Source organism: Mycena indigotica (assembly GCF_014461135.1).
Source record: "Mycena indigotica strain 171206Taipei chromosome Unknown Mind.scaff0018, whole genome shotgun sequence".
Lineage (NCBI taxonomy): Eukaryota > Fungi > Basidiomycota > Agaricomycetes > Agaricales > Mycenaceae > Mycena > Mycena indigotica.
Window position 1 is genome coordinate 757,684 of NW_023503017.1, and position 24,474 is coordinate 782,157.

At 50.1% G+C, this 24,474-nt stretch overlaps 4 protein-coding genes across 4 annotated transcripts; 2 read left to right on the plus strand and 2 right to left on the minus strand.

The window, feature by feature from the left end:
- Positions 1-84: 84 nt before the first annotated feature.
- On the minus strand, positions 85-775 carry MIND_01412800 (Zn(2)-C6 fungal-type domain-containing protein; the record flags this gene model as incomplete). Its single annotated transcript, XM_037370522.1, has 2 exons — positions 614-775; positions 85-561 (listed from the first exon to the last, which is right to left on the minus strand). The coding sequence occupies exons 1-2, from the start codon at positions 719-721 to the stop codon at positions 85-87; spliced, it is 585 nt and encodes a 194-aa protein (XP_037213114.1). The 5' UTR covers positions 722-775.
- A 1,935-nt stretch (positions 776-2,710) lies between these two features.
- Positions 2,711-4,196, plus strand: MIND_01412900 (Fe2OG dioxygenase domain-containing protein; the record flags this gene model as incomplete). The annotated part of the gene is made up of 3 exons (XM_037370523.1): positions 2,711-2,859; positions 2,910-3,175; positions 3,223-4,196. 3 exons carry the CDS (start codon positions 2,711-2,713, stop codon positions 4,194-4,196), a joined length of 1,389 nt encoding a protein of 462 aa, XP_037213115.1.
- Positions 4,197-8,294: 4,098 nt separating this feature from the next.
- On the plus strand, positions 8,295-11,070 carry MIND_01413000 (uncharacterized protein; the record flags this gene model as incomplete). The annotated part of the gene is made up of 10 exons (XM_037370524.1): positions 8,295-8,639; positions 8,689-9,285; positions 9,334-9,533; positions 9,578-9,740; positions 9,789-9,937; positions 9,981-10,375; positions 10,428-10,616; positions 10,671-10,797; positions 10,847-10,985; positions 11,047-11,070. 10 exons carry the CDS (start codon positions 8,295-8,297, stop codon positions 11,068-11,070), a joined length of 2,328 nt encoding a protein of 775 aa, XP_037213116.1.
- A 2,556-nt stretch (positions 11,071-13,626) lies between these two features.
- On the minus strand, positions 13,627-19,590 carry MIND_01413100 (uncharacterized protein; the record flags this gene model as incomplete). The annotated part of the gene is made up of 17 exons (XM_037370525.1): positions 13,627-13,733; positions 13,781-13,878; positions 13,919-15,306; positions 15,373-15,854; positions 15,899-16,436; positions 16,483-17,280; positions 17,328-17,415; positions 17,471-17,684; positions 17,740-17,826; positions 17,877-17,994; positions 18,052-18,206; positions 18,255-18,375; positions 18,437-18,651; positions 18,699-18,822; positions 18,872-18,957; positions 19,019-19,202; positions 19,255-19,590. 17 exons carry the CDS (start codon positions 19,588-19,590, stop codon positions 13,627-13,629), a joined length of 5,139 nt encoding a protein of 1,712 aa, XP_037213117.1.
- Between the last annotated feature and the right edge of the window lie 4,884 nt (positions 19,591-24,474).

Sequence of the window (24,474 nt, forward strand, 5' to 3'; positions counted from 1 at the left end):
GCAACACTGCACTCAAGAACGGAAAGGCCACATTAATCACAACACAGTCTACAGAAGAAGAAAGCGGATGCATCGATGGAGTCACTAAGGTCCATGATGGTAAGCCCCGTCATAGTTCTGCGTGTAGTCCGCCCCAGTGTACCCCCCATAGCCATACTCTTGGCCGCCCATTTGCCCTTGTGCCTGTTGCTCATTGCTCAACGCCAAATTCGGATACGGCGTCCCGTTGGAATATCTTGGGCGGATGTGTGGGGGTGGCGGGCCTGTGTAGGGCAATGGCTCCCCGGGGCCATACATCGGCTGGCCATGGAAGCCCGGCGGCGGCGCTGGGGCCGTAGATCCGGGCCGCGACGGCGCCGCATACGGGTAAGGATAGCCGGGACCCGGATAGCCCGGCGCCGCCGGCCCGCGATAGCCGTAGGCGGGTATCGGCGCGGGATGCAGCTGGATGTGTGCGGCGAGCGCGATTTCGTCCGCGTCTGGCGCGGGAAACTCGCAGACAAGGTGTTGCGTTTCGCATCTGACGCAAGTCGCGCTGTTTGGGTCGGCAGAAGGCGTGCACTAAGGAGAATAAGCGGTTGAACAACGAGTATAGGTAGAGTAATCAATTAACCTTGCGCTTCCGCCGTCGACAGTTGATACATGCTTGTGTTGTCCTTACGCGCTTTGGCGCAGTTGCGGAGCCGGAATCGGAGCGACGGAGGGTTGAGGATGAAGACATGCGAATTGCTTCCGACGGTCCAACGACTGCGTTTATGTACCTTTTCTGCGGGCCACCCTGCCATTTGACTAATCTTCCCACACCCAACAAGGATGCACCTTCGCGTCGATCCTACACTTGAGTTAGCGCTGACTCGCTTAGTAGGCAATTGAGTTGGAAGATGACTCATCGAGCTCGTCCTCGTCAGCGGGACCGGAGGAAGCCATTTGAGGACGTACTGCTGTTAGTCGCGCACATCTAACGGCTGCGCGCGGAATCTACGCGTTGCAGCACGGCATTAATATTCCACTCGAGCGCCCACTGGGTGCCACAGCCTGATGCGTTACACCCCAATTCGGAAATCGTTGTCCGCTCGATCATCGGACGCGTCAGCCCGGCCATCTTCGTCGCTGCGGGCAATCTTGCAGGCGCAAAGCGACAGTGGTGCGAGGCCCGGTTCCATCGTTGCCTTGCCTCACATGGCCCTTGTTTTTCGGACGATCCGGATCCGCCCGACAGCCCCGACTGCGCAATCTGTCGTCTGGCAAGGGAGGAGGATCGACGGCAATTTACCGAAAATCGCACTCCGAATACGAATACGTGGACTGGCGGCGTGTGATCGCCTGCAGCGACTCTCTTGATAGATGAAGAGGCTTGGTGCGTGTGCGTCATTGGTGCTGACGAGAAGGCTCGGATGTGCGTGGATGACGCTCGGAAAGGAAAGGAATGAACGGAAGGACTGCGACACCGACAATGAAGGGGTCCGTCGCCGTCGACAGGTGGGTCCCCCCACAGCCAAGCCTGACCCCCAGCGCCGAGATTAATATTCTGAGCGGAAGGCTAGCGCTGGCAATGTAAGTCGTTCGTGGATCCGTGAAGCATGCTGAGGCAAAGACTCTGGCGCCTGCGAGGTCCACGGGCAACGTACTCCATGAAGGCGAAGGAAAAGCTGGCACAGCGTGGGAGTCACTCGGGCATCATGTCCGACGATCGACGCTGGTTCGAGTCTCACAGCGGACCAGCGAGGGTACACGAGAATGGTGGGAGTGGGACTCGTGCCAGTCCCACTCCCACCTGATCTGTGGGACTGAGTGCGCCCCAGTGGGATTCAGCCCACATTTGATTGATTCTGAATCAATAAATGAGAGATGTAATCAATCATGGCACTGCGCAGGGCGAGCGGCTGCCCGCGGCAGCGTGGGGTCTGGGGCGAAGCCCCGGTCGGGGTCCGGGGTGGAAAACCCCGGCCGCCGCGGCCGGCGCCGCAACCCGATCAAAGTTATTCAAATTTCAGCAACTGTGGTGATCCGTTGAGTCCCACCAAACACCACTTTAATCGCTCGAATCCCACCAAAACGCCTTAGCCGGTGTCAATCATCTCCGGGAGTGGGACTGGCGCGAGTCCCACTCCCACCAAACTCGTATATACTCCGGACCAGCCTCAGCCTGGTCCCCGTCTGCGTGTTCGCCGCGGAGATGACGATGAGTATGCTTGCATTGTACATTCCACGTAAAAATGTTAGATGAGCAAGCAGCAGTCCCAGTCAGCTCCAAGTCAGCTCTCGCATTTGTCCGATGACGAAGAACCCATTGGTCATCATCAGCACCGATCGATCATACTGAGTCATCCTTCCTTCCTTCTGTTTCCTTTCTCCCTCTCTGCGAACTGGCTTGCGACGCGCAGTCCCGTTCTGTGGGGCCAGCAACGCAAGCTTCAAAGGCAATACGCTACCTCTTCAGTGGGGTCTAGCGCCTCACAGAGTCACAATCTCCAGAAGCCATGGCTCGGATACTTACTGCCAGTGGTCCTCGTTGCCACGTTGCACGCCCACACAACGTTCCAATAGCTCACGCGCGACAAGTAGCGTTTCTGCTGGCGCGTGCCGCCCTGCCGTGCGAGCTGCTCACACGACCCTGACTCACTTCGTCTCACGATCGACGATCGGTAGTAGGGGGGACATTTAAGAGAATGCTGGGGTGCTTTCCGGCCCCACCTTCCACCTGGCGGCCATGTCACAACAGAAAACGGCGCACGACCACCTTGCGGTTCTGCGGGACTCCTTGCGCAAGTCGACTCCCTGGACGTCTGGCGTGCTCGACGTCCGCCCCGACGACCTCGTGTTGTTTTACAGACAGGGGCAGGGTGCTAGGGATGCACGGTGCGCTCTTTCTCTGCCCTCTGTGAACTGCTCATCAGTGTCCACCACAGCTCTCTGACATTCGGGGCGACGACGGAGGAGCAGCTGGAGGAGCTTGCGAAAGCGTGTACCCCAGCGACGTTTGGCCTGGGAACAGAAGACGTCCTCGACGAGAGCTATCGCAAGGCGGGGAAACTCGATATCGCCGACTTTGCGTCTTCTTTGGACCTTGGCACGCTGCGACTCGTGGAGGCGATTAGTCCCGACTTGCTGGATGGGCGGGACGATGTGGGGGAGAAAGGCATCAGGGCGGAGCTCTACAAGCTCAACGTTTACGGTTCGTCTGTTGTCCTTATTCCGCTCATTGACTCACTGTGCCGCCAGGCCCCGGCTCGTTTTTCAAAGCACACAAGGACACCCCGCGTGCCGCCGACATGATCGGCTCGCTCGTCATTGTCTTCCCCTCCGCGCACGCTGGTGGCCAACTCTCACTTTCGCATGGCGAAAGCAACACCTTCTCGTTCGACTCTGCGGCGCTTCTCGCCAACAAACCCGGCTCTATCGCCTTTGTGGCCTTCTTCAGCGACGTCACCCATGCCGTTGAGCAGGTGGTTAGCGGCTACCGCGTGACGCTGACCTACAATCTCTTCCTTGTGGACACACCCATGGCTACTCGCCAGCTTTCTGTCCCCGAAAGTGCCTCTGAAGCAGCACTGCGCGCGCTGCTGGCCAACCCTAAATTCCTTCCAGCGGGCGGCCTGCTTGGATTCGGTCTTGAACATCAGTACCCCGTGCCCAAGACAGCGTCCGACCCCGCAACGCTCGCCGCCGTGCTTACCGTCCTGAAAGGCGCTGATGCTCGGCTGCAGAGCGCGGCTGCCCGCGTGGGCCTGGAAAACTTCGTCAAGTTGGTATACAAGACCCCAAGAGGCTGGGATAGGAAGGGCGGGGAGAACGTCGTGCTCGAGAAGGTCATGAACTTCGGGAGCGTATGGGACGAAGACGGGGAGGTGGCGCAAATGCTCGAGCGGCAGGGCGAGGTGCTGCGCCCGGCTACGGAGGCGGACATCGGGAAAGCTGCGGAGGGCGCAAGGCCGGAGGAAGCTATGGAGGAGGCAGACGACGAAGACGATGATTACGAGGAGACGGACTCGGAGGACTACGAGGATGCAGACTCGGATACAGACGGAGGGCGGAACGACAAGCGGACGGCGGTATTTTGGGTGACGAGGCCCAAGGCCAAGCTCAACCGTGCCGACTCGCCGTTCATCGCGATGGGGAACCAGGCGGAGATGGGCCACTCGTACGGCGATGCGGCGCTGTTTGTGCGGTTCCCACCCATGGATCAACGTGTGTAGAGTGACACCAAAAGGGAACGGAGGTGCATTTGCCCCACAATCCGTCGTTTTTTAGATGTTTTGTCTCAATATTACAGTCAGAGCTTGTGAAACCAGATGGGAGGAATAGATTGACCTAGGAACGGTGAGTGGATTGTAGCAGGCTCATTAAGGTGCTGTCGTGCCAGTAAGTAAAGCAAAAAATCTAGATCTAGAGACTGGTAGAGCTGGGCCTTCAAGCCATACTAGATAACATTTCAAGCCAAAGGATCCTATTAGCACTGGCCATAAATAAATAAGGAGCGTAAAGCCGATGCCGGCGAGGCCCGCTACCGTTTGTGTCTAGTGCTGTCCAATTATGATTATGAATACGAAATTTTCATAATTTATTCATATTCATAATATATTCTCTCTGCTGGAGCATATTATAATTGTATTCATATTCATAATCATAATTGGGCTCAGAATATGAATATATTATGAATATATTCAATTATATTCAAGCTTCACAAGTCTGCACATAGTGCATATAATCCACCTTATCTCATGGTTTATTGAACCACTCCTTGGTTATGGTTGTTTCTGTGGCCAATTTTGCAGTCATTGAGGCATGCATATCTGTCATCCTATGCTTGATGCTGGAGTCTGGAGACCAGGTGCCCTACAGAGATGCTCTTTGCAGCCATAACCAGGATTGGTAAGTTACCAATCCTGGTTATTAACATAGCCTGGATATTCTACAACAAGATATTAAGCTGAACAAAACTCTAGCCTAGGTCAAGTATGATACCTTCACCAGCGAAGAGTATCATCAAAGTCCAGGGTAGCAATATAAAGGTCAACTTCAGCCTTCTGTCAGGGCTGGATATGGATATTGTCCGGCCTGATTTACTGCCAAAAGCCATTGATATGGTAAAGACTGAGTTTGAAGATGTTGCTACTGCTGCTAGTAGCCTGCTACAGAGCTAGTACCTCTGGCTGAAGGGCTTGCTGGTGTATTTGAATATAATTAATTATGGCCAGGGTATAATATATTATATTCATAATATATTCATATTCATAATCACTCATATTCAATGGGTCTGAATATGCAAAGGGCATAATATAATCATATTTATTCGAATATATTCAAAATATATTCTAGCATAATATAATTGTGGACAGCACTATTTGTGTCGAGTCGCGCTCAGATTAATAGACAGACATATAAATTTTGCTCGGCCAAGCATTGTTAATTCGTAAGCAGCTAAATAATGTACAATTTTTGGAACTTCTTCTGCCTGAACCCCTTCACACTTTGTTGCCGAAACCAAAGGCGTTGCGCAGACTTGCATCGGCCTCCGCTTTGACCTTTTCCGTTTCCTCGACACTGAATTTACGCTTCTTGCCAACAGCCACTGGTGCGTTCGTATGGGCAGATAGATTTCGCCGCTGCGCGCCGCCCACCTGCCGCGAACCGCCGCTGCCCTTGACCCCATCGCCGATTTCCCCTGTCACGCTTCCGCCACCGTCACACGGTCGAGTAGCGGCTGGGTAGCGGCGAAGTATATGTTTTGACACGGATATACATTTCGCCGCCAACTATGGAGGCGGCACTACTCACTTTGCCGCCATCCGCTGCGAACTGCCGTGAATTGTACCGCCGTCATCGAACTTGAGTGATCGTGATGATTGCGACGTCGACGTCGACGTCGTCACATCGTCATCGTGCACGTGTAGGTCACATCATCATGTCACCTTGACATCAATCAGCGTACGTCTCTTCCTCCCTCCATGCTTCTTGCTGGCCGACAATTCACTAGTCAATTCATTCAATTTCCGACGACTAGTACATCTCATGCATCAACGTTTCAACTGGGGAAACTCCCTGAAGCGCGAGCGGCGCAACATTTGCTCGACGGGTATCAGCTCGTCATCGGACGAGACACGCTTTCGCTTCACCTGGCTGGGTGGCTTTGCCTGCGTCGTCTCAGTGTCCAACATCTCCACGTCTTGCAACGACTGCTTTGGCGGTGCGCTGATGGGAATCGGCTCTAGGTTTATGTCGGAGCCAGGTTCAAGTTCGCTACGATAGAAGCGGCTGGGGCGGAAATCTCCCTTTTCAACGATGTGCGTGCGATTGAACTCGGTGAGTCTTTCTGCAAGAGTGGCCTCGCTCCATTTTGACTTGTGTATCAGCTCCGGTGGTCTCGTCGCAAGCAACATCGCACGACGCATCTCCCAATGATCTCTCTCCCATGGCAACGGGAAGATCTTCCCCTCGACTAGCTCCTGGAATGTGGCGCCGTTCAGATCTAATGGCAGGTCCATCTCGTCTTGAAGTGCTAGGAGCTGAAGCAGGGCATTCCCGACTGCCATCACTCTGCGCTTACGCTCTTTCCCAGAAATGACGACGACTTTGGGGTTGCAAAGCTGTTCTAGAGGATGGCGCATTGCTTCCTCCAGCTCAGGTGTGGCAGTCAGCTGTGCAGATTCGAGCCAGTCACTGATTTTGTGGTCCCGAGCACTTGCAGGTCGATTGTCGAAGTACACCAGGTAAGAATGGATGACTGTATGGTCCGGAGGGAAGCGACGCAGGAGCTCCGCCAGCTGCACGACGGCGGAGGAGAAGATTGCTTGAAGCCGCTGCTGGGTAGCGACATCGGTTGTCGTCAAGAATGAAGGTACGGCAAAACAGCAAACCTGAACGTTTGTCAGTCTCAAACTATTATTTTATGCTTATCTGTACCTGCTCAGGTTTAATAGGATGCCCGATTATCTCTTTGCACATCTGGCGCGACAGTGTGGTCATCATCGGAGGGATAAACGTCCTCCGGGCGAGCGGGTCTTGAGGCTCCGGCCACACGATTCCATTGATGTACCGAAACATCATTTCCCGCTGAAAAAATTTAATTTTGTTAGCAACTTCTAGCGGATAGAAATTAATTGTAGGCTACGACTTGCTAGACTTAACTTGAGTGCACAACTGCCGAGTGTTAGAATTAATTCTGCATAATAGATTAATCCTGAGCTCACTTCAGAATTAATTAAGGACGTAGAATTTAATTGAAGACATAGAATTAATCCAAGTCAGATTAATCTTGCACTTGAGATGATAAATATCATGTCATTTCATTAGAATGTAGTTATTTAAACATCGGCGTCACTGGTAGATTCATACTCAATCCAGTTCTTACCTTGGGCACGAATCTTCTTGGCGGGACGACGGTCCGTCTCGTTTCCGGGGCTCCGCAAACGCTTCCGCGATCGTGTGACTAGTGGGGATGTAACAACAGCGCCGCGCCCGCGCCCACGTGTGCGCCCGCGCCAACGACCGCGACCGCGGCTACTTAGAGAGGGTGGTGGAAGGGGTATCGGTGGAGATGGAGGCAGTTCCGTGAGTGGAGAGCTTGGAGGTGTGTTATCCTGCACCTGTACACGGGGTGGTGGGGAGGGAGTGGGGACAATGGTGAATGCCACGTCCATGCGCCAGACGAGAGTTAAGTAGGCTGAAAAATGGCGAAAAACACCCACATTGGCTGTTGTCTATCCTGAACATCGCGCTGGAGCACCCACCACAACCATCGCTCCCAAGAACAAGGTGTCAGCCCGCACTCGCTCTCCTCCCCGCCACATTAAGGACACCAGTGAAAACGAAGCCCAAGTTTGGTTTTGGCCAGAGGTATGTGGCTGTTGAAGCTATATATCTCAGTGAAGTAACTTTGCAGAGTGGAAAAGCCGCCGTAAAGCTTATGTTTCGACGTACGAAGGACCCAAGATCTATGAAACAGGTCCGAATTTCGACCAAGGCAAACACGTTGGCACTTAATGATGCCGGGTGGGCTGCTGACACATCCCTTGAGAAATACCAGCAAGGGAACTCGAAGAAGTCTGCTGCTTGGGTTCATGCCAATGTTAATACAAAAATTCCACTCGAGCATGGTGAGGTGCTGTATATCCGAGTGGCAGGAGTTCGTAACATGCCAGACTGGCCTCTTTGACCACTGCATCCATTATATTACTATGTAGCAGCGTTATAGTTTGTTGAGCGAAAATTGACCGGCTTTGCGAAATCCTTACGTGAGCAAGATTACCCAAGTAAGGCAGTGCAGTCGTCACTTACTCCTGACTTCTTCTGTTATGTCCGAGTCGCTGACCGGGAAACGAGGGCGAGAGGAGCAGAACTCTCCTCGACAGCGGAGGAAGAAGAAGGGTCCTGGTGTCGCTGGCGTTCGCTTTTCTGCTGATTCCGAATTGGATATTGCGTCTGGATCTGTCGCCTCTATTCCAAGCACTTCATCGATTCCTGCCAAACCAGAAGGGTCCACCTCTCGCTCGAAGCGTCTCACCAAGGGTGCGGAGGCCCGCTGGAATCAAGATGAGGAGCTTCCGCCGCCTTTATCAGGCCATGCTCCTCAGCCAATTGCCGAACCTGCAGTGGCAACAACAGAAGAGATAGAGGAGGTGCCGAAAGAGCGAAAGCAGGTGCGTATGTACAGCTTCTCTCCGTATGACAAGGCTTACTCTCTGCTAGGGCCAGGCTGCTGCTATGACCGCCGTGCTACCATTCCTACCAACCATCCAAAAGTACATTCTTGCCGGATTTGTGCATCCTGGCCTCGGAGCAGCAAAATGTGAATGCGGCTCCCAAGTCTCACCCACCTTCCGCTGTCTGGATTGTTTCAACTCGCCACTATGGTGTCAATCATGTGTTTGGAAAGCGCACCAGCTTAATCCTTTTCACCATATTGAAATGTGGGATGGACAGCGCTTTGTTCCTCGTCTATACGACCAACCTATCCCTATCCACCCTGGCTGTGGTGGCCAATCTTGTCCGCATACCAGTCAAGCATCAAGTCCGCCTCGTACGCCGCTCACCATTTGTCACGAAAGCGGGCTCCAAGAAGCAACAATCCAGTGGTGTCAGTGTCCCGAACGAGCAGCCGAGCGCTGGGAGCAGCTTTTGGCTGTTCGACTTTTCCCTGCCACATTCAAAGAACCTCGAACAGCCTTCACATTCGGCGTCCTGAAGCAGTTTCAGGTTCATGCCCTTGCCTCAAAGAAGTCGGCCTACGACTATATCAAGGCTCTCTGTCAGCTGACGGACAATGAGGCACCTGACACTGTAGAGGTATGCTTTGTATGGAGACATACTCACGTCTGCTCACACCAACCACAGAAACGGTATCGCGAGTTCCTATTTGCGTGTCGCCTATGGCGGTACCTGGCACTTGAACGGCGGACCGGACAGGCGCATAACTTTGACGTGCATGTCCCACATCGCCGCCTTCAGAGTCTGGCTCTCCGCTGTCCTGCCTGTCCTGAAGTTGGATTCAATATTGATGCAGAGATGATCGACAGTGCACCGGAGAACGAAAAGTATGTGACTGTTCTTGTCTTCTTTTCACTCCTGACAATCGCAGGCACAAGTACACCTTGTTCGTTTCTGCCGACGGCAACTTCAAGCTTCAGCGAAAAAATAAGCGTGATGATCTGAACGATATTGCACTCAATGGCGGCAAAGCCTTCTTTGGCCCGAAAGCGGAAACAACAGCATATGTGAAGCGGGTCCCCAAGAGCGAGGATGTACGTATAGCTTAAGCATTCAAGCATGACTATACTGACACATCTTAGCCCAGAACATGTTCGCACCTGAAAGCAAGTAAGATGCAGAACACCGCCAAGTTTAAGAACTGTGTTATCAGTGGTGTGGTCGCAATTCAGTGTGCCCGCCATGGCTTTTACCTACCTCAAGCGATGATCGACCTGCTCAAGGGCGAAGGGTACATGAGCATCCCGCTCTGTGTTGTTGCTGACACATTCTAGTTTTGCATTCACCGACTTTGCTCTTTCTTATGGACTAGGGAAAGAAGCTCAGAGTCTACATTGGATTACACTGACATACGACATCTGGTGTCAGTACCGCATCAAGCTCCTCGAGCGAATCCGCACAAATTTCCCGGACATGCTACCAATATTCGAAAAGGTTGATGGAGCGATTGGTAAACTGCACATTTTGGGTCACGAAAAAAAGTGCATCTTTGAATTCAACCTTAATCTCCTTTACTTCGTTGGTCTTCTCACTGGGGAGCTGATTGAAACGGGCTGGGCAGAGCACAATTTGACTGGTGGAAGCACTCGAGAGATGAATGACGGCCATCGTCACGATGTCATTGATGGAACTTCCGACCATTGGAACTGGGATAAGCTTGTACGTCTTGGTGCGTATGCTTTGTCACATTCATTTCAACAGCTTACCTGAATTTTCATTAGCAACAAGCCTTCGGAACGCAATGCGTGACGCAAAGAGTCTGGAGCGAACACGACGCGAAAACTTTGAGCAGCTCGATAAGGCTCTTCGTGAACGTCACCCAGCAGATGTTCCAAAATGGAATGCAATCTATGACTCGCGAAATGTGGGAGAAGGGGGAGCGGTCTTCCAGGTTCAATTTGGGAAAGATGGTGCGTCCAATGAGTTGGATGTCTGAATTCAATAAATCTTATATATCTTTATAGGGCCACCGACACACGCAGCACAATATATGAAACTCATTGAGGAGGAGCCTGCGCTGTCTGATGGAGATGCAAGGCGCAAGGGTGACGTTCTGCTAATCAGCCTTGGCCTTGAGGCGGAAGACTCTCAGTATGTGTATCTGCTCAATTATTCGACTGTAGATTGACACGAGTTGCAGAGAGAAGATTAAACGGCTTGTTGCATTGTCCGCCACCGACTCAACGGTGCTTTCAGCACGACAGAAGCTTGCTAAGGATATCACGACTTACCGAACTCGCCTTCTTCGCCGAATACCTTCGCTTGAAGAGATGATGGATGTTATTGACCCCGAAGCCCCCGAAAGCGCATCACTTTTCCTCCCTTCAATGCTTGATTCAGATATCCGCATCCAATGGAGATTAGAAAAACTTGCTGCATTGGAGTTTGATCTTCGACATGCTCAGGCGTTTGAGGCTCTGGCGGATCTCAGAACGGCCATCCGGACACTGAATTGGAACTTGAAAGTGAAGCAACACGATGTCCACGGGATTCACGGCAATACACGAGACCGGAGATGAGACCGACACTACACAACTAAAACCCAACAACAAAACAACAAATAGTCGTTCTGCCTGAGCGATAACCGTATAACACCGTTCCAAACGTCCAACAACCACCAATAACCGTCTCCTAATACGAGTGCAGAACCCTGGAAACAGAGCCTGTACACGGGTGTGCAAGGTTGTAGGGTAGATCGAATGAAATCTTGTTAAAGATTTGTTTTGTGGTTGTCCTTAAGCGTACTATCGACGAAATCCAGCAATAGGAAAGCGCCAATACGATGCCCAGAACCGTTTATACTCGTTTGGATCAGGAACTAACTGCCTTAAACCCAAGGAGTCGTCTCAAGTCAGGAACTAACTGCCTTAAACTCTCGACCGCCAACCGAAACCAAGTGTACGCCAACCGAAACTCTCTTATACGGCAACCGGAACCCTCAACTCTTTGATCACAACGCCTTTTTACTTGAATGAAAGAGCTAGCAGGATGATATTGACAAGCTAGATCCCCAGATGCACCTAGTAACGCGGGGCAATCCGTGAATCGCTCAAATACAGGACAGAGATATAAATACTAAAACAGAAAATGATAAGATCAGGTAAATTGCCACAACAGAATGATGGTCCATGTGCATAATTTGTAAGGTATCGTTTCGCCATAAGGCCCAGAGTCGAAAATCCAGGTCTAGATGACCGGTAGCGCGTGTTTGGTGTCAATGACCTTTGTAAATCCTCCTTTATTGCGACCGTCTATGCGTTTTTGTGAACGGTCCGCTAACCGTTGTTGTTATCGTCGTGTTGCTCCACTTCCTAGCTTTCCATCGATATCCATGACTTGAGGTTAACCGCCAGACACCGTTAGGCAAATCTCTTAACGAGATAATCGCAATCTATTGTCGAGTTGTTCGGTTGGACGGTTGCGGGTTAAGGTCGCCGCAATTTGCAGCCAAGCCCTCGTTTCCACTGAGTCATGCTTCCCGTTTAACCGCACCTCCACATGTCCTTGTCCTTGCGTAAGTTCCGAAACCGCGTTCCAATACTGTCAGGGATTGATCCGTTCGAAGCCTGGTTGAACCTTCGTCGGAGCGTTCTGAGTTCGAGCCCCAGCGCGTGCCAGACCGAATATGCCTTTTGGTTTACACTCCCTTTTGGTATATATATAAAGGATTGGATGGATCCTCTATGTTGGTTGGGCTCTGCTGTTGTTTTTGGTTGTTGTAAGAGTCATTCTGAACGGCCAGTTGCTATCAACAACGGTCGAATCGAAACGCCTCCTCGCAGATATCTCCCTAACTGGCCATTCGGGACTCATGCCAGTTCTTAGACGTGCGCTGTACCCATGAAACGAACAAAAACGGTGGTTTTCTATGTGTGTTCCAAAATGCGGCTTATCACCGCTACCGACGACTCCGTGATGCGCTGGTGAAGCTTGGGCTATCGGAGAATGATGCCATGCTGCAGCCACTGTACCGGGAGGACCAAACCGGAAAGGGTGCATTAGATATGCGGGTGGGAGATTCACGGAAGAACGAGCCTTGGTTTTGGCGTGCTCAACAGCCCAGCGGCACTGACAGTAAGAAGTGGGAGAAGGAATGTGCGATCTTCCACTTCGGCGCTTTGTCATTTTCTGACGTGATCTAGTGGACCATGTCCAGTGGTTCCGTGACCGGGCGCTTGTTGATCGTGCACGTGAAGAGCTCGAGATTCTGCAGGCCGAGTTTGAGCGTACTCAACGGGCATTTACTGCATATGCCACAATCTGGACCAAGATTGCCACTGGAGCCTATTCACCGACATCGGCACTAGATGTCATTCCTTCAATGGCAGTCAGCAATAACTCTCATCTTCAACACTGGATGGAACGAGGATGGCAAGCCTATGCCTTCAAGCAAGCAGGGATGTACACACGATTTGCGGAGCACAGTGCGGAGATAGAGGGCTCTCTCCCAGATGACTTTGTGAAGGATGAGGAACGTGAGCGAAAGAAAGCTGAGGAGGTGGCGGCCAAGTTGCGTAAGAAAGGTAAGGCGGCATATAATAATGACTACTCCGTAAGTTGCCACTTACTCAATTGACAATGCCACTTACGTTGACATAGTGGTACTATACACACTTGCCTGACTTGTAGTCTTTCTTTGTACTCAACACCAGTTACTCTCATTTCAATTCTACTGTCAGGATTAATTTTTCATTCAGAATTAATTACAAATCCAGAATTAATCTCAAAATTAATCCTGCCTATACAGTCACCAATATTTCTTTTGGACAGAATTAAATTTTACTACCCATGCTGTATAGCCTACCTTAGTTCTAACTGTTCCTAGCCTTCAATTAATTTCCATCTGCTGGAACTTCCTATAGAATTAAATTTTTTGGGCTGATATCACTGACCGAAAGGTAAACTGTTCCCGTGTTCGATTTATTGACGTGTTCCTGACTCTAGCAGGGTACCAAATGACAGAGCTGTCACTCCATGGGACTCGCGCTGGCGGTTTAGGTAGAAGAACGATCTCGTTTCGGTAAAATCTGGGCCTTTATGTGAGTAACTCGCTTGCAGCCCAGAAAAGACTCACAGATCAACGGGACGAATACAGTGCTTGCAAACAAAATCGCAGCTCGGATCGTGCCAGTCCTGGTCTCGATTGTAGTCTGCGTCATTGCGAAGACATGCCTCGTGGCTCCAGAATCGACATTTGGAGCACTGAACGCACATGTCATCTGTGTCGTCAAGCCCAAGCTCCCCACAACTGCAACAGTTTAAAATGCAAGGGGTTTCGGAATCTGTGTCCTCCGAGAGACTGGGTGCGGCCTTTGGTGAGGAAAATGCGGCGCTCTTGAGTAAAAATTCGTTGACAGAATCGTCAGATTGCGATGACTTGGCGAAATTGGGCCGCAGATCACGAGTTTTTCGAACGTGAGGGATCCCCAATGACGATGTGTAGCTCTTAGGTTGGAGTAGCCTCGTTTCACGATGCTGGTCAGAAAAAGGCTGACGCTTATCTTCAGGCTCCGTTCGTTCGGGGGTTGACTGCACCTTTGCCGTTTTTGTGATCTTTCGCCGGGCCTTGCGAACTGCAATAGGTTTGTCGCTTTCGCTACTGGTGTCAGTAATCATGATGCGTTTCGAAGGTGCTGCCAGATGGTTTGCCAACGATTTCAGCCCCTTCTCATGATCCCGTTTTGTTAGCTTCACAGGCGAGCTGTTGACGTCTCGAGTATACTCCCTGGTCTCGGCACGATGTCGTGTACCAGCCCAGACTCCCCGCTCATCGACAGTCAGTTCCTCGAGGTGATTGGCGTCTTCGAGGCGTGCGATAGTCCAAAAGCGATCCGTTGACAAGGACCGCCCAAGTTGTAAGCCACATGGCGCTGTTCTCTCCCGCTGTTCTAGGAACACCCTTTGCGCGGTCTCACCTCCATCTAGGTGGTAAACAATGGCCATTGGGCGGTAGCCTTCGGGAATGGACTGAAAATCGGACGACAACCCGGTCATCCATCGAGCTAGTTTCTTGCCGGTCAAACGAATCGCGTGCCCGGCATGCTTCATTCCATCGTAGTCGTATATTGCGTTGCTGTTTGCCATGTGGTATCGGGTGAAGAAGTGTGAGTTATCACCCCGTTTCTCCGTATGATTTGTGAAGATTACCGCGCAGAGACTATACCGGACTCCCAACCCCGCCGTTGCAAATGTCGGGCCCAGCGGTGCGAGATGTGATGGGATAATCCAGGAGAATTGGCCATCCTCGCCTAGTTCGACGGTGAGTACAATCGGGATTCCGATGATGAACTCCTTTGATAATGCGAGCCCAGCGCATACTGATCCTCCATCCGCTTGTCGCCAGCAAGCGACGGCAGTCCACTGCTTCGGCAACATGACCCATCTCATCCATTTCTCAAGATCACCTCCATGGCTTTTATGATCATCCCGAGAAAGGCGAAACGGGGAACGCCAAAATGGATTGGTGACTTCCCAGTGCTCAGTAGCGGTCGGCGATTCCCCCTGGCACTTCTTTACGATGACAGCTTGGGCACGGAAGAGCGATAGCGCTATTTTCGCCAGACATGTCGGTGCGTGACTTGCATTTTTTGATTTCATCTGCTAGTATCTCATTCAGCCAGCCCTATCGAAGCTCAGTCTCAATTACTAGAGTATGTTCAGCCTCACCAAAATACTGTCCGAAAGTCCAACACCCCGCATGGCCTTGATCTTCACCAGTTGTAACCGCAAAAGGTCGCGACCTCTCGTCAACTCTGCACAACCGTTGGGCTCGTACGCCGTATGTGAGGACTGGGAGATCTGTTTTTCTAGGAGCATTGCAACCGAGTGTATTATGTGCGGCATCGGTAGGGCATCTTGGAGGCGTCGAATCCATGTAGGGTCACGACTCAGTGCCGAATAAATTGCGGTAAGCGATGAATCGATCGAACATGAGTGTTGATCCCACTTATAGGCCCGTTGGTATTGATCAGCTACCGTCTTTTTACCCTTGCGTGAGGCAGCTTGCAACGTTGCAATGGTATCCGGTGGGCGACCATCCGAAACAGTTTTCTTGCTACTTTGATGCCGCGTATGCTTTGTGTAACCAAACACTGCCTTCGTTTTCTTCCAGTGCTGCGGATCGGCACCGTAGAAAATTTTGTTTCCCGCTGTACAGGTGAGAAATTAGTCACGAGAAACAACTTAAAAGCACCTTTCGCAGCATAGTATCGTCGCTCAAATGTGTCACCAACACGAATCAGCGCCGCCAGTCCAGGAATCAACTGGTTCTTCCGCTCCGCCATCGCATATATACGGCTGTTCATTGCTTCGGCAGCGTTTGTGGTATCGGGGAGGCTCATTGCGATAGCGGGATCCATCTCTCTCGCTGCAGCGAACAGCATTCGAGCGTGGTCGGCTCGCAGCCACCATTCCGCCCATGGAGTAGCATGCTCAAATGCGGTCATCAGGTCGTTACCGAAGGCGTGGAGCTGATCCAGATCCTTTGCTCGGAGCATCCGCTGCGCCAATTCTCGAAATCGGGCCTGCTGTCCAGGAGGTACGACATGACTAATCTTAGCGACGCGCGTTATCTGGTTTGAGAAATGCTGCAGACATCCTTTCAGGAGTGCACCACCAATTTGTGCCAGCTCGGAATCTGTCTTGTTTGTCCATTTGGAGCCCTGGCTCCGCCGAAGATCAACGTAAGCTCCGGAAAAACCCTTGCTTTGAGCTTGACTGAAGTCGACAACCTGAGGGAAGGTGAACAATTAATCGTGGACGACATTATTGACTCACGTTAGCAAGGAATTCATCAGTGAACTTGATACCCTTCTCTTTGCACCGTGCCACGATCGCAGCGAAGAGAAATGCAAAAAATAGCCGATAATGTTCTGCCGATGCGCCGTTCGAAAAACAGATAAGAATGGGAATCCAACATTTCAAGAATTGTGCCTCGAATGTTGAACTGAGAAACAGCAGGTGCGTCCGTTCTGTGAAGAAATCGTGGCATGCATCCGTGACAATCCCATTGACCGCCTCCATAGAAATGAAATCGTGGCATGCATCCGTGACAATCCCATTGACCGCCTCCGTAGAAATGCTGTTCTTGACTGCCATGCGACGTTGCCAGTTCGATTGAAGGATGACAAGTTGAACACCGTTACTTCCTTCATAAGAAATCGTCCATTCGGGATTTTCTTGGCGCAATTTCTCAAGGGCGGGTAGGAAATATTTGCTATTGAGACGAATCGCCGGCTTGATCAGCTTCCGGCGCTCATATTGGATTCGCCCCGGATTGTCGAGCACTGGACTGATATTCGCAACAGAATCCCCTGGACCGTTGATTCCCGGCCGGCCCGTCAGAAGCTTGACAGGTCCCATTCGTGGATGCTCATGGACAATCTGCTGGAAATTCCGATCCTCGCGTTGGGAGAGATGTATTGCCGGAGCGTTGTCGTGATGATGAATACCATGGTGCTTGAAGATCGCTCCTGTGCGGTAAACCCAAGACTCGCATTTGACGCGGCACTTATGCTCTATAATCTTGCCGTGACAGACGGGGCATCCTCTGCTCAACTGTCCGTCCCGCCCATGCTGCTTTGTTTTGCGGACGAATGATGACGCCGCAGGGTGTTGCTTACGCATTTCATGACACCAAGACATTTCCGTACCGAGTGCCATCCATCCTCGGGCTTCTCAGCGCGTCTACTTCCGGGAATATCAGCAGGCCTGCGTCCCTGCCCCTCCCAGGCCCCGTGAAGAGTAAATTTGTGCCGCCTCATACCATGCCCGCGAGACTTTTCGCGTGAATTGACCATCAGGGCGAGGATTCCAGGGGCGCCGCAGGTTTCCTTCTCCAGATGTTACACTGTCCTCGCTCGCTTCACTCTCTGAAGATGTTGCGATAACTTTCCGTGAAGACAAGACAGCGCTACGGTCGGCCTTCGTGAGTTTCTGGCGCTTTACAGTGGTTTCTTTTGCGCGTGAGAGGTGCAAAGCTGAGCCGCAAATTCGTTATGCCTCACATTTGCAAGACAAGTATGGGCGACGTACATGAAGGGGCACTTGGCTTGTCGAAGTATGCAATGTTACCAGTGTTGTCGTGGCCAATTTCGATTGAGCGAAGCGTCGAAGCATGAACTAGGATCATGCCAGTGTGAGCTCCCATCCAACATCTAACGTGGACGTACAGAGGGGTAGATTCTCGAATCCTGCCGGTGTTTCATTGTCTGTTGTGCTCTCATCTGCGTCATCGGACGTAGGTATGTCGTCGGGGAGAAGCCTTCCAAGGAACCCCAAAACTCGATCCTGGAGATATAGGGCATTCTATCAATGACTGCCAGTGACGCGGGACTTCATACTGACGAGCATTGTGTGTGGAGGGACGACGGAGAGGACAAAGAGACACAGAATGACAGCATCGTTCGCGCCGCAACATAGTGGGCTCGAGCGTACTCGACGAGATCTATCGAATGGTGTATACAGTGTGCTATTATGTCCAATACTCGCGGAGATATTGTCTACAAAAAAACCGGGAGCGCCGCCTCCCGCCGATTTCGCGCCGCTACCTGGGTTTCGGCGAATTCTTTTGGCCCCGTTCGTATCCTTCTGAACGCGAACCGAATGATCTTGAACGGCAGATGGCGACGCTGCCACGATCTGGCACGACGACATGACAAACATGTAGACCTTTGAAGATAGACTTAGATAGTCAAACCTGTCATTTTCGATACCAACAAAATGTTCGCACCTTGTTTACAGACTTCCCACCCTCAAATACATAACAGGTTGGTCGAGCTGCAATGATAACCAGCGTTCCCGGCTTGAGACACTCGGCATACTCCCAAGGACGAACCAGATCACCCTCACGATTGCGGATGTTGAGCTGAGCGACAGAGTCGGGAAGGTCACGCAGCATCCAATGGTCGGCGTCTGGCATAGTTGAGATGGGATACAACCCTCCAACTTCATACATTGTCAGATCGAAAAGACAACGAGGACCACAAGCTTACCAGGCTGGGTCGTCATATGATCAGGATCCATATTTACATCGTCCGTTGCAGCAGGTGAAGATTGCGTGTCTGTCTTGCGAGAATGACGCACGCGCTTGCGAGCACCACTAGTAGGCGAGTTCTTCTGTGAACTCGTTAATATATGAATATATGCGAACCAAAATAAAACTTACATTTGGACGAGGAAAAATTGGTTCGCTGACGACAGTGATGAGCTCAGCAGGCCCATGAAGAGCTCCTTTACGCCCAAATAGGAACTCTGTAGCATAAAGGTCCTGTGAAGAGGTTAATAAACGCAATCAACCCAGATAACTCCTTACCCGCCCGCCAACCTCGCTCAGCCCACGTCTCGTCGATATCCTCCTCATGATCTTCATCGTATGATGCGATGTTGTCCAAGGTTACCAAACTGTTCTTCCACATATTGCTGACTTCAAGTGGGGCCTCCGAAGGTTTATCGATTCGAAGACGCAGACGAACACAAGTTGAAGCTGAAATGGGTTTCTTAGATTGACGGTCAGCGGTACAGTATATGAACGATTGACAAATAGCGTACCTCTGAGAAATTCTGATTTCCAGCCGTTCCCAGTGCGGTCCCATCATCGATACCGGCAATTTCACCCATAAAGAAGAAAACTGCTGGCTTCCCATCGTTGAAGAAGTAATCGCGGCCAGAGTTTTTGTTGATCTGAGCAGAAAAAGTGACAGGATATTCATGCTCGCACAGAAGACGTCCATTGCCGGCTGCCTTGAGTTTCTCTACTGCGTCCTCGTATGTCGTCTTGTCGGTACCAGCGACACGAATGTTGCGATCCTCGTAGGTCACTGGCGGATGAGTGAGCACAGCAGATGACGACGGCACATCATCAAGTTTGGGCTTTTTGGGAGCCATCGTAAGTGAGATGAGCGAAGATGGTGCACGAAAGACCCACCCACTCCGCCTTTCTTAAGTCTCTGCAGCCCGGTCAGCCGACCTTCATAACAAGACGTTGAGATTCGACCAAGGTCTCAAAAGCAATCGCGGTCTTTTGGAGGAAATGTGACTGACAGCGTGACACCTTGTCAAATGGCCGACACTGTCTCAGATGCCTCTGCTTGCAGCCTGAGACGCCGACGTTTGCGTGCTGTGACGGGTACAAGGTCAGCACTGTCAGGTACGTCGACCTGGTCATGCGCTCTATTACCGTATGATGGCTCAACTGCAGTTGCATTTTTTTCCAGTCGATGGCGTTGCCGCTTCTGACCAGCTCGTCCTCTTGTCAAATGCTCACCATCCCATCGCTCCATTTGGGCCACATCACGAGCCGCACTTTGCTCCAAGCGTATCAAGTCCCGAGTGCCGCTCTCAATAGACACCGCAATCCTTGATTCACTTTGGTCTACACCGATTGAGTTGAGTAAAGTGTGAGCGGTCGCGGCTTCGTCATCGTTACCATACTCAGCTATTGTCCTCAGTCGCATGACATCCAGGCGGCGAAACTCATTCCGTGTTTCCTCAGAAGGATGACAAGATATTTTACGCAAGCTGAATGGCCGCAAAATATGCACACCACCAAGAGATTTTGCACGGGAGAGCATGACGTATGGTGCCTCAGTGCCCCGACATCCCTTGAGATCGACGATAACATGCTTGAGGGTTTGGCCCTGTGCTTTATGGACAGTCATTGCAAAACCTGGGACCAAGGGAAGTTGTGTCCGCTCAATAGTGCACTTCTTCTGCGTATAAGGGTGCGTAAACTTCATCGAAACCTTTTCAGCCATCACTGCTGCATGCTTCTCAGGTAGCCCTGGTAAAGCTGGGCCTGTCATATCCGGAATATATACTACGCACAATACAGCATGACGTTGACCGCCTATGCCCAATTCATACCGAATACTACGCACGAACCCGCGACTGCCATTCACAATACCAGCAGCAACGTCGAAATTATGGGTTATCATAACTGGCATCCCAACAACGAGTGGTAGCTTCCCCAATCGCTGACTTGTATCGCTTGTCGGTAAGTTGTGCAGATAATCTTGAAGATCAGAATCATCAATTGTTTCGCCACTCCGACTGTCGATGGAATAGTACCAATGTAAGTCCCTACTGGCATGGTGACTGAACGCTAAAGTAGCCTTTTCGTTCAGCTTATCCTTAACCTCGTTTTGCGAGACTAGAATTGGAGCGGTACGGACGTCCTCATCAGACCAGTCAGGGCGGTCAACTGTGATCAGACGTTCATTGAGCAACTCCCAATCATCATGCGTACAACACCCTTTGCGCAACCGTTGAAGTAGTTCGACAAATCTCTGATTCTCTGGGCCTGACTGCCGTTGCTGTTGTGTAAGTATGACCACTGTGTCAACTGACATCCACAGTAATTTTCCGAAAACTATCCTTTCGCTCTGCTTTGTTGCTCGCTTGAAATTTCGACCTCCGACGCGAGAAAACAGCTTTGTTTCCGCTACAGGTGGGAGCTGTGCGAAGTCACCTGCAAATATTATATTAATCCCACCAAACAGTGCATTTTTCCCTGTTGCTTCGCATAAAGCCTTGTTCACATCATGAAGTAGCCCGCACCCAACCATCGATACTTCGTCAATCACCAAGTAATCGACTCCCTCCCACATTGACATCAAGTCTTGCTTCCGTGCAGTACCCGCGTTTTGCATTTCCTTTGCTGAATGTTGCATTAAACCGAGAGCAGAATGTAAAGTCATTCCGCCAATATTTCTCGCTGCAACACCCGTAAAGGCACACAACCTGATACGTCTGGACTGGCTGCGCATTTCGAAGAAGTCAGTCAAAGCATCGATAATCCGGGGCCACTAATGAACATTCTTAGTTGTGTTGCATCAGGTTGCATTGAATGATTTGCAATGATGCGGAATGCTCTCTGTTGCTCGTCATTCAATGTCCACTTTGCAGCCATGGCATCTACATCTACAGGTAGCAATGGTTGATCTTTCTCAAAGTCCCCAACAATAGACGGAGTAAGGACGGATTGACTCCTTGCAACGGGAGGTATACTCGACAACTCTTCTTCTACTCGTGCACTTGGACCGGCATCGGCAACCAACCTGTCGTCTGTTAGTGATGTCTGCTTTCCTTTTCTTTGCCCTTTTTTCACTGCTTTCCTCCGCTCATCATAGATATGTCGCCATCTATCTTCAATGTTATGAGAAGAGATCAACTCCGTATCCGATTCTTCAACTATCGCTTCGCCATATTTGGGTTCGTTCGGTGGTCGGTGGCCAGTTGGTTGATACATACCTGCCGATTCTGCGTATTGGAGGCATTCCAATATATTTTTCCCGATATGCGCTGTCTTGTCTGAGCGACATTCTTTGAGTGACATGAGGTGTTCAAGTATCTCTTGCTGTGTATCATCGGCACTCAGGAAGTCGTCAGTAACAAGATTTCCTTGCCTATGTCTTGCGGAGATGGAAGCATCGAAATTCTTTTGCACGACTACATCGCTTTGCAAAATAGTCATCTTTGCTATCACGACATTCATGGATCACTTGCATGTTATCCATCTTCTTCAGATATTCCGCTGAACACTCATTGAGAAAACTAGTGTATGCTTCATCCCAAGTTGCCTCTTTCGGCTTTAGGTCTCCAACAACTCGCCAAGGTTTGAAGAGAATAAGCATCAAGCGTTTGAAACGGACTGATGTTGCAGGTAGGTCCCGACGTGGTAGCCCTTTCCCCATTGGAACGGGGACTTGCCTATTATCAGGATGTGTCACATAGAGAATATGAGTGTCAAACTGGGTATGGGGTTGCAGCAGATCCACACGAGGACGTCTGTAGTGCAAAGAATCCATAACTGATTCCAATGCGGACTCATCTTCTGTCCCGGATTCCTCTTCTTCAATACCAATGTTCAGGAAAACATCCTCAGGCTGCTCTGATTCCTCTTGAACTTTGAAATTGGCCCTTTTTTTGGTTACCTTCTGAACTCGGGCAATGAAGTCCCACACACATACTCTATCAAGTTCTTGACCACGATATAGATAATCCGAAACCGCTGATGGAATTTCCGTGACACTACCATTATCTCCAAAACCGAATGCAACCTCCTCGTCTTCATTGAGGTCTAGTGGGGCATCGAATCCACCAGCTGTATCTGATAAGGCCTCGGGACTGGCATCCAAATTTCCTTCATCGGTACAATCACCATTCTCTTCAGCATTGATAGTGTCTTCTGGGTTGGCCTGTTCAGTAGTCTGATAACATTCCGGAGATGGTAGTTGAGATTCGATGACGGACTCAAAAGATGACCAAAACAACTTGGCATACTTATGACTGGTAAAATGGTCCTCAAATCCCATCAAATATGAAGCCACTTGTTGACCAGACAATTCTTGGTGGGACAGCAAAGCATATGCACACTTTTGCAGTAGCTTTTTAGCGCGGATGGTGATGTCATCATCAGTTGGATCAAATACAGCAAGTTTCTTGACTGCAAGCTCAAGTGCTGCATATGCAACATGGGCCTTAAGTTGCTCTTTGGTAATGTAGTCAGTGATGTAATATAATACAGCTTTTGCAGATGCTCCAGACCCAATGAACTTGATGTCCATATTACACCGGACTGCCTCAAGAATTGTTGCATTGAAGTTGTTCACCAGCCCATTGAGACATCTTAAACAAATCTCACCAGTATCTGGATCAACTGAACTCTCTGCTCTCGTGTTTGATGCATCTAGATCAAATCGACATTCTTTCACTTCGGGGTAACCACGCCAATATTTGTAGCAAGTTGATGTGTGTTCATGCCATTGACATTTGTCTACAAGTCGAGACAGGTCTTTCTGGCGCAATTTTTGCAAGTATGATGGATCAATATTGCACTGATTAGGGTCAAATCCACGAACAGAACAAGGATTATATTCAGTTGAAGGAATAGAAGTATCTGGTAAAGGGTCTTCTGGAATAAAATTGACAATTGAATCTTCAAGAAATGACAGTAAACGTGTTTTAAAATCAGGATCTCGAAGAATCCGGTCTTTAATCTCATTTGGGTTTAACCCTCCTTCAAGCCATACCAGCATATGACAGTGAAGTGTACCACGGCCTTGGGCTTCAACACAACCATAATAAGCCTTACATAATCCCAGAATACCACCCTCAATGTCTTTATGACTGGGGTCATATCTAAGCAAACAAGATATAAATGCTTTCATATAAATATTGAAAAATTTTGCTGCAACAGCAGGATTTTTTGCAACTAAAATTGCCTGTTTCCAGTAATCAGGCACTTGCCCAGGCAGAATATTATCAATGTCAATTTCTTCCCCAGCTAATAAACAGACAACTGGACTAAACACATCTGCTGGGTTAATTGTGATATAGAAACTTGGAAATACCCTGATCAACCATCAGCCCACGTATTTCATTTCTCATCTCCATACGTGATGCAATGGAACCTTGGACATGCTTGCTGATGCCTGTCACTTCTTGCATCAAACGAAAAACTTTTTTTTCATCAGCAGATAGATCACTCATAGACATATTACCTTGACTGAATTGATTAACAACCGTTGCAATAACATCTGAGTTGACCGATGCAAACTGCTCTGCCATTTTTTTAAAATTTGATTTTTCAGTTTTAAGACTAGTATGCAAAAGCAAATTGTGCCTCTGGAGCATATTAAAAGCAGTAAATAAAAAAGAATAATGTTCTTGGAATCTACGATCACTAATATTAAATAAATGCTTGATATGTCTCGTCATAGAAGGAGGATTTTCCCGTTTAGAATCCTGAAACCCTCCAATACCATATGG